This window comes from Accipiter gentilis, chromosome 14, assembly GCF_929443795.1.
Source record: "Accipiter gentilis chromosome 14, bAccGen1.1, whole genome shotgun sequence".
Classification (NCBI taxonomy): Eukaryota; Metazoa; Chordata; class Aves; order Accipitriformes; family Accipitridae; genus Astur; species Astur gentilis.
In genome coordinates, this window is record NC_064893.1 from 17802070 (window position 1) to 17811511 (window position 9442).

A 9442-nucleotide genomic window follows, 5' to 3' on the forward strand; every position below is an offset into this window, starting at 1 on the left:
ACAATACGGGTGGCACGTCTGGGGACGTGGTTGGCGTCTGCACGCAGGTGGCATTAGCACGAAAGTGGTGTCTGCACACGGGTGGGATCGCCACACGGGTGGTCATGGCTAAACACAGGCGGCAGCAGACACAGGCCACGCCTGGACAGGGACGGTGCATCTCGACTTGGGTGGCGCCTGCGCACAGGTGGCGGTGGCTCACGGCGGCCTGTGCAGGCACGTGGACCGCAGCGGCATGCCTGGGCCCACGGTGGCATCTTGGTGCAGGTGGCCTGCGAGGGCACACGGGTGGCCTCGGCCTGTGCTGCTCTACCTGGGCACAGGGTGATGTGTCATGGCGGAGGCCAGGGTGGCGTGCGGTGCCTGGGGACGCGCGGCAGTCCCGCAGACCCGGGCGCCGGGCTCCCGCGCGCCCCCTCATGGCGACGGCGGCGGGGGCTGCAGCGCCTCCCGGCCGGTGGCGGCGCTGTCCCCGCCAGGCGCGGCCGGGGCCGCTCTGCCCCGCGCCTTCCGCCCGCCGCCGCCGGAAGCGGAAGTGGGGAGGCCGCGTGCGTCCGGCAGAGGCCGCGGCCGCCGTTGCCGGTTGGGTCTCTCCCCACCGCACGCCCGTCCGTCCCCGCCCGGCCATGGCTGTCCGCGCCAGCTTCGAGAACAACAACGAGTTGGGCTGCTTCGCCAAGCTTACCAACGCCTACTGCCTTGTGGCCATCGGCGGCTCCGAGAACTTCTACAGGTGAGGGAGCCCCGAGGGCCCGGCCCGGCCCGGCTGCCGCCGCCGCCGCCTCGCCCAGCCCCGCGGCAGTACCCTAACGGCGCTTTCTCCTTGCAGCGTCTTCGAGGGGGAGCTCTTCGGGACCATCCCGGTGGTGCACGCCTCCATCGCCGGCTGCCGCATCATCGGCAGAATGTGTGTGGGTAGGTGACGGGGCGGCCCTTCTCCCCCAGAACTGGGGCCCGGCCGGGGCCTCGGGGCGAGAAGAGCCCTGGAGGGGCTCCGGTGGAAACGGGAAAACAGTCCCGAATTCGGGTGGTGCGCGCTGTGACGTACTGTGGGTGTGACTGTGGCAGGGGGGTCCAACGGGCAGCACCCCTCGTCCTCAGCTGTTTTATTTTAATGCTTCAAGTGTGTAAAGAGGAGAAGTGAAAATCGAAAAAACTATAACTCCCCCAGTAACAAAGAGCTGGGGTAGTGGGGAGCGTTTGCCTCTGAGGGCTTGAAGATGGGCTAAAGACACACGTAAGTCTACTTTCTGATAAACTGGGAGGAGTTTCATTTTTCTTAAGGTTAATGTTTCAGTGCCAGCACTGGAGGGGCAGACCCCGGGGAGAGGGGAGGCATTAACAAATGTGAAAGTCAAAGAAAAGTCTTTCCTCTGTCTCTCGCTAGTGAGACCCTATTCAGTCCGACAAAGTTCTTGCTTGAGTTTTGTTCCTGTGAAAAGAATGTCTTTGTCCATCTCATCTTACTGCTTTGCCATAGTAAAGTAATGCAAACAAGCAACATCTGTACATTTTGTGGGGCAATTGGCATCTATAGGGGAAATTCCTAGTCCAAGTGTTTCATTGGGAACCTTGGGCTTCCTTTAGTTCTGTTGAAGAAGAGAAGTGATTAAAGATGGTGCCATTCACCCATTTCTTCTCTGAGATAAGTCTGTGCTTCATCCTGGTTTTCCCTTACCTGTGGTACTGTTGTTATTTTTAAATGGTAACGTTATTTCTCTTGGGCTGAATTCTCTGGGCTTGGGCAATTCAAGGCACTATATGAACATCAGGAAAGTAGGAAGCTCCGTGGAAAAATTCTTTTCTTCTTTTCTCTCTCTTGTTTTTGGTTTGGTGGTTTTTTTCATCATTTTAGGAAACAGACATGGACTGTTGGTCCCAAGCAGTACAACAGACCAAGAGCTTCAACATATCCGCAATAGTCTTCCAGATTCTGTACGAATTCAACGAGTAGAAGAGCGTCTCTCAGCACTGGGCAATGTCACTACCTGCAATGACTATGTCGCTCTTGTTCATCCAGATCTTGACAGGGTATATGGCTCTGTAACACTTTTAAATTCATAGTGGCTGCATGTAAAATGATTGCCAAGCTGCAGTTTGGGTTTGCAGTTGTTGGGGATTGCTATATGTAGCATGGGGATCAGAAGACCTATGCTAACAGCTGAGCTAACACCACGTAGGAGGCTGTGCTGCCTCATGTTTTCTTTCTTCTCAAGAGAGAAGCCTCAAAATTGGGTTTTGGACTTCTGACTTGGTTTTAGTTGATCTGCCTCTTTTCCTATTTTATCTGTATTTGTGGATGTGGACCCTGTATAGTGTGTGCCCTCAGTGTGGTCCATGTGCTGTAGTGAATGCTCGTTGCAGAAGGGAAGGAGTGGGATATGGAAGTATATTGCTGGGTGCAATTTGCTTTGTGTATGTAAAATTGAATGAAAAAAAGAGAGTATACATGAGTACAATAAAGAAAGCATAAAGAAGAGTTTAGTCAGGACTACAGCAGTAGTTACAAGCTACTGCTGAGCTAGGTGAAGTTTGTAATAGTTGAAAGAGGCCATGGATGTGGTGGTGTGCATGTGTATAGAGGGGTGAAAGTAAAATGGAAGGTTCTTGTATGAAGGTTTAAAATAAGGGCAGAGCAGACAATGTTGCTGCTACTTTATGTTTGAGAACTGGTATCTTAATAGCATTAGAGAGAGGTGTGTTGTGTGGCTACAGGTAGTGAAGGTCCTTACAGTGTTTGCTTTCAGTTTGTGCTAAAGGTGATGAAGAAATGGGAGCTGATGTTAGGAGTGCAAAGGAAAAAAAGAAAAAGGGCAGGGGTGGGGGGAAGGTAATGGTCTTTGCAGCATATTATGTTTTGAATAAGTATAAAAGGTAATGTAAGGTGGCCAGAGAGTCCAGTGAAAAACTGGAGGGGAAGGAAGTTCTTGGAGTTATGGGGAAGGATAAGACAATTTTGTCCCAGTGGTGTGGGACAAAAGAGGGGTGGTTCATAGGGAATGCCCATAGAACAGATATCAACACAACTGACGTACTGCCAACATCCTTCAGAAGGAGGGGAGAAGATCATTTCTCAGTGAATGCATGGTGTTGTGTTTAGTTATAGTGGCCCAGCTCAGTATGCACAGGTAACTGGTAACACCTGGAGTGGAGTATAGAGGGTGAGTAAGCATTTTATAATGATTGGATTGCAATGGATTGTGAAAGTGTGGGCAGGCTTTCAAAGGGGAGGATCCCAGCTGATGGTTGCGTGCAGGAATACCTTGACTTCAAATTCTATGATACCGTTTTGCTGAGAGCTTTATTCTCTCTTTCTATTTGCAGGAGACAGAAGAGATCTTGGCAGATGTACTGAAGGTTGAGGTTTTCAGACAAACGGTAGCAGATCAGGTGCTGGTAGGAAGCTACTGTGTTTTTAGTAACCAAGGAGGAATTGTGCACCCCAGAACTTCAATTGATGATCAGGATGAACTGTCTTCATTGCTGCAGGTCCCACTCGTGGTAAGGCATTTGGGGTTTGTGTTTTCTCTTGCCATTCCCTTCCAACCCAGTTCTCAGTTTTAATGTTTCTATATCTAATGGGCTCCTAGATACTGTTTTCTCTGCAGAGCTGTTCCAAGGGGGAGATGAGAAGACTTTAATGGGGCAAGTCTTCTGAGACATTTTCCCTTTTTTTTCTGAGTCTGAATAAGCTGCTTGGCACCTTCAGTTTGCTTCTGAAACATTGCTCTGCTGGCATTATGCAAGTTTTGCTGATTGATTCATACAGAATGAGATTGTCTGTGCTTTGGCCAAAGGCAGTGTTTAAAAAAATCAGGTAATAAAATCCTGTGCCTGGTCAATTGGGTTTGTGAATTTCATGATTGCTGTGACTTTATGCTTCCTACTTGATAGATTTTATTTCACTGAATGTCACACAATTTCCTCTCCAGAGATTAAAGGCTGTCCATTAACCTTTTTATCTGAAATCTTTATAACTTTGTTGATGGCAGAAGCTTTAATCTTTTCAGGAGTGTGAGTTGAGGCCCTCCGCTAAAGATCTGTAATAAGGATGCATAATAAAATGTGTTGCTGTCAGCATACCCTGTTAACTCTTGCTGCTTTGGTTTTGCTAGGCTGGAACGGTGAATCGTGGCAGTGAGGTCATTGCAGCAGGAATGGTTGTAAATGACTGGTGTGCCTTCTGTGGACTGGATACAACCAGCACTGAGCTTTCTGTCATCGAGAGTATCTTCAGGCTGAACGAAGCTCAGCCAAGTACCATTGCTACCAACATGAGAGATTCCTTGATTGACAGGTAAGGAAGATCCAGGTCTGTGCATAATCACGATCAAAACTGGCAAGATCTTACTATAAAATTAGCTGTTTTCACAATTGATTTATCTTTTTAATTTTTTTTTTTTTTTTTTTTTACTTCCTCTTTCCTTTTGTTGGGTTACTGACAACAATTACCTCATTGCAGAAGGGTTTGTTCCCTTGTAGCTGATAAGCTGGCTTAGTCCTGTATGGAAAGTGTAAGGGGTTTTGTTGCATTTATAATAATTCTTGTGAGAAATGGTATCCATTTCAACTTTCAGTTACCTTTTTTTCTTAGGTCTTCAATGCTTAGCTGTGGTACGAATGGATTTCAACAACAAATCTTGTTTTAAAAGTTAAAATGCCATTGACTTTCTTTGACATCTTGTTTTTTGATTGTTGTAAGCCATAAAATTATTTCAAATGCCTGCTACAACCATTTCTGGAGACAAAAAGACTTTGGAGCTTTGTCTGCTGCTGCCTTAATTATTTTTTTTAAGCCTTTTTGTCAATGGCTTTGTCCCAAGTTACCTTTTAATGAGAGGCAGGTTTTCTTGTTTTCTGCCCGGAGTGGTAGTGATATAAGACCTTCCCCATTCATTAATGTGTCCAAATTTTTTTACAAGGTTAGGCATACACATAGATGAATGTCCTATGTGAATTTCATTTGGGCTTTCATCTGATTACAACTCTTACGATCATTGCTGTGATGCTGAGTTCTCAGTTATTGTAAGAATAAGGAATTCCTTGAATGAAAGAGTTCTTTGCTGCTCCTTTACAGTTCCTGTATAAAGGCTTGATGTCTCTGAGTATAACAGAGCCATAATTAAACTTGCTCTGAGCTTTTGATAACTACCTAGACCAGGCTGAGTGTATACTTTACCTTTGCCAGCTTGACAAGTCTGTCCTTATGGCTGGCTGTTAGCAGCCGCTAGGTCTGCTTCCCTCTTTTCACAGACCCTTATGTTCTAGGAAGGGAAATTTCTACTGGGCCTTTGTAATTGGTGACTGTACTGGCGTTTTGAAATGCCTTCCACACTCTCTGGTACTTGTCTGCTAAATCTCCTTTCTGTTTTGTCTTTTTAGCTTGACATGAGCAGTAATGGTTCCTACTTTCCAGAAAGTTCCTAAGGAGTGAAGTGTCAAGCTGCACTTCGGATTACAGACATCTAGACGTTCTGATGTTGTTTCTGCAGGCCTCGCCCAAGGAAGAGGCTACAAACCCAACTTTTTGTAGTGTTTTGTAAACTAAATATTATTATAAAAACTGACAAATAACACATATAAGTTACAAATAAGGAATGCTCTCTATCCCTCTGCTGACATTTTCCAGTTCTTCAGCTGTGCTTTCTCGTTTTGTGATGCTGACTGGGCCCCTCAAATTAGCACACAATATTTACTCTTGTGGCACTTGGATATCGATCACTAGAGATTATTTTGCCTTAAATAATGCATCAGTGTTCTGCTGCGCAGCGGTCTGTTTCAGCACATACATGGCACTGCCCTCTCATTCCATACTCTTGCTAGAGTGGTATTTCTGCTGTAGATAGACTTGTCCCTTGTATGTTCAATACCAAAAATACAGTAGTTTACTTGCCACAGAATAATTCAGAAGTCATCACCTGCTCTCTTGCCCTGACTTGCAGCTAATCCCACAGGGCTGGTGATTCTGAAGTGATCAGCTCTGATTAAAACCGGAGTTTCCCAAATTCAGTCCAGGGGCTTCCAACAGCAACAGTGTGTGACTGCCTCTGGAACAGTGGTATTTGATCTGTTGTCTGCAGATGCCTGGTGGCATGTGTGCTGCTTCTGAGGCATCTGCCAGAGAGAGCCTAGAAAAGCATGCTATTGCCAGTGGGCTTAAATTTGTTCTACAGGCGTTAGCTACCTATGCTGGGAAACTCTTAGAAGTCAGCAAATCAAAAAAGATTTAAACCACCTCGTCTTGAGTAGTCTTGGAGACAAAGGTTAAGTAACATGGTTCTAACCAGTTACCCCAGTCAGATGTTACAGGTTTGGGAGCTTACCAATTAAGAGCTCTGCCCTTGTCTGGGAGTGATGATGACAAGAAGGAGCTGTAGATACTGCTTTCAGGTAGAAGATAGTCATTTGCTTCTAAACAGAGCTGTTGCTCACAGGTCTCTCCTTTCAGTTGCTTTTCTTTTGCTTGCCTGTTAAAGGTTTACTGAAGGCATAGAAATGCCTCCACTTCTCATCCTAAGGGTATGTGGAATCTCCTTGCTTGCTTCTACACCACTGCATCACTCTCAGCTGGGTTCTCTTGAGGAGTGCTGTGCTGAAGGCAGTGTGGGCAGAGCTCTTTTTTTTGGCCTTGGCAACTTCTATTTTTGTTTCACTGTCTGGATGTTTAGGGAAAGTTTTATAAGTTTTGGCTGATTTAAAGGTTGCACCTTAAACTTTATTTAAATGAAGATTGCCAAAGGATCTTCTCTGATCATAAGAGTCCTGCCATCCGGTCTGTCTAGAATGGTAACTGAGCCAGGGGCTGCCATTTCCAGACAGCTCATCTTCTGCCATTAGGGAAGCCTGTAAGCCGCTCATAGCTCCTTGGTACTACGGCTAACAATTTTTGGTGTTTGTGGCCCTTTCGATTCAGTGGACTACCTTTCTCGGAACTGATTCCAGGTCTCCTCCTCTTAGCATATCTCAGTATTTAGGGTGAGAAGCTGCTTTCCTTTGGCCACCTCATAGGATTCTGTTCTTGGGTATAAATGGCAGAGTCTGACTATTGCTATCGGTGTTAGCATGTATTTGTCAAGTGTGAAATAAGTAAGGCTGAACTTTTCCTCTGCAATTTCTGTGACTTGTTTTTTTTTCATTCCAGTTGATAGGCAGGAATCCTGGTTTATATTGGTGATCTTGATTGTGTCTTATGTGTTAAAAATTGCTTAGAGGTAAACAAGAAAAATAATCCAGTCTCTGTGTAGTCCAAATCCTTAAATAGGAAAGATGCTGTTAGAGTGTTGGGGGTTGTGATATGCCAAAGAGGATGAGAGACAGATGGCAAAATAGGGTATTGCTAACTGTGGTTGTGAGCCTTACAAAAAGTTGCATTGAAGCTTGGGAACTGGAGCATGGCAAATGTGATACCTGTTCTCAACAAGGGTTTGTGGGAATTCTGAACTAGTAAACTGGACCTATGTACAAGGAAAACAAACTATAATAAAGAATGGAATTAGTAGAAATGTGGATACATGATACCATGAGAGAGTATAAACTTTGTGTTTTAATGGCAAGTCATGTCTTACAAGACAAGTGGAGTGCTTTGACTGAGTCCACAGGGATATGGAGGAGGTCTGTTGCAATGGTATTTACATTTCCAAAAGGCATTTGGTTGGTTTTTTTGTGCCACAGGCTTTTAAGGACCCTGGGTGAGTGATCCCATGGAATGAGATGGAAGCCCTTTTACGTGCTTGAGGATGGGGGAAAAACTCAGAGTAAATAGTTAGATTTTCCAGGAGCTCTGCTGGGAGCCATGGTGTTCAGTGTTATTGTGTCCTGTTTAGGAAAGGCAGTGCGTTAGTGCAGGAAAGTTTGCCCATACTGACTTATGCTGACTAGTAAGGATGAGGACTGACTGATGCGTTGATAGAAAGGTAAATTCAGTGCAGCTGAACATGTAGTGAAGCATGTTGTGGTTAAGAATCCAAATTTCGCACCTGTAGTGATGAACTCTGAGCAGTGCAAGAGCAATTCTTGGCCTGAGGGTAAGTATTTGAATAAAGAGGTGCTCAGTCTTCAATAAAAGCCAAAAAGGCAAACTGAATGTTTGGAGTTAATTAGGAAAAGAAAGCCCAAACAACACATCATTATCTGTAAATCCATGATGCATCTTCATCTGGAGTACTATGTGTAGATTAGATGCAAGTGTTGCACAGTGGTTGCCAAGCTTTTATGCAAATACATATTTTTGGGTAATGCTTATTTTCTTCGTTGTTCATGAAATTTTGGTTCTTCTGTAAACTAAAAACTCTGAAAGAAGCCAGGGGAAAGGAGTGAGATGGTATTGCTGGTTACTTCCCATGAGAACCTGCCTAGGAGTGTCAGAGCTTGCAGGTGCAGGGCCAGGAGGATGAGACTGTGAAACAGTAAGGGAGAAATGACAGCTTGGGTTAAGGGTTACAGAATGGCAGAATTACGGGTGGCAGGCCCTTGGCATTACACAGCTCAAGGCACTTAAAGCACTGCAACACTTGGCTGACCCTTTTTATGTTCTTTATCTCAAAGGTGGCACTCTCCAGTGGCAATGCCAAAAGAAGGTGTTAAGGAACAGTCAGTGAAATCAAGTCATATGTCCCCAGTGCTGGGTATTGCTACCATGGGTTCTCAGGATTCTTAAAAATGAAATTGCTGAACTGTGGCTGTGGGTTATATACAATGGCTATAGACCACCTTTGCTATCGGGCAGTGGAAGGCAGCACGTGACTTCAGGTATTACGAAGGGTTGCAGGAATGATCTGAGGAACTATAGCTGACTCCAGCTGTGCTGGACAAGTAAGTCTGCTGGTATGAGAAAGGTTGTAATCAAGCTCTGGGATGAATGTGACAGGATAGAGAAGAGTTGTCTGGGAGTTTTGAGGGAGGAATGAATGTCTCGCAGCTCAAGGTTCAGTGAAGAAGTCACAGGGTGTGTAGCTTTAGCTGCCATAGCATGCTGTCCAAAAAGTTTTGTTAGGATCCTTCACAGGTTTTTAAAAACCTGAGTCCTCATGATGTGAGATGTGAGATCCCCTTGAGGTTTAATGACTAATTATAAGTTAGGAACAACTAATCACTCTAACGGTGGAGAACCACCTCTGTTCTGACTGTCGTGATTGTGTATCCCAGCACATTTCTAACTTGCTTGGAAAAATGAGCCTACTTTACTGTTGATGAAATTATTCAAAGTGGTCAAAAAATGAAGGGGGGGGGGGGGGAAGTAGAATGTCAAGTGCAATATAGTGTATGTAGTGGGCTGCTTGATGCAGGGGCTGCAACTGCTGTGCTCAAGGTAGAGGTGTGCCAGGACTCCCCTCCGGCTATACAAGTGGCCCGTACTGCAGGGTAGTGTGTATTGTGCCAGGGGCACACCTAGAAGAGCCTTTTGCTTGTGGGATTAGTCGAAGCAGCACTGCTGTTCCCTGCT

General features: G+C 45.6%; 1 protein-coding gene across 2 annotated transcripts; it reads left to right on the forward strand.

Moving 5' to 3' along the window:
* Window positions 1-537: 537 nt before the first annotated feature.
* On the forward strand, window positions 538-9222 carry EIF6 (eukaryotic translation initiation factor 6). Of its 2 annotated transcripts, XR_007508166.1 has the most exons (7): window positions 538-733; window positions 830-915; window positions 1856-2031; window positions 3325-3501; window positions 4116-4297; window positions 5383-8834; window positions 9075-9222. XR_007508166.1 is itself a non-coding variant. In XM_049817598.1 (6 exons), exons 1-6 carry the CDS (start codon window positions 627-629, stop codon window positions 5390-5392), a joined length of 738 nt encoding a protein of 245 aa, XP_049673555.1. In that variant the 5' UTR covers window positions 538-626; the 3' UTR covers window positions 5393-9222. The 2 variants fall into 2 exon arrangements, 1 of the variants encoding a protein (XP_049673555.1); XM_049817598.1 differs by having other exon boundaries at window positions 5383-9222.
* Window positions 9223-9442: the final 220 nt, after the last annotated feature.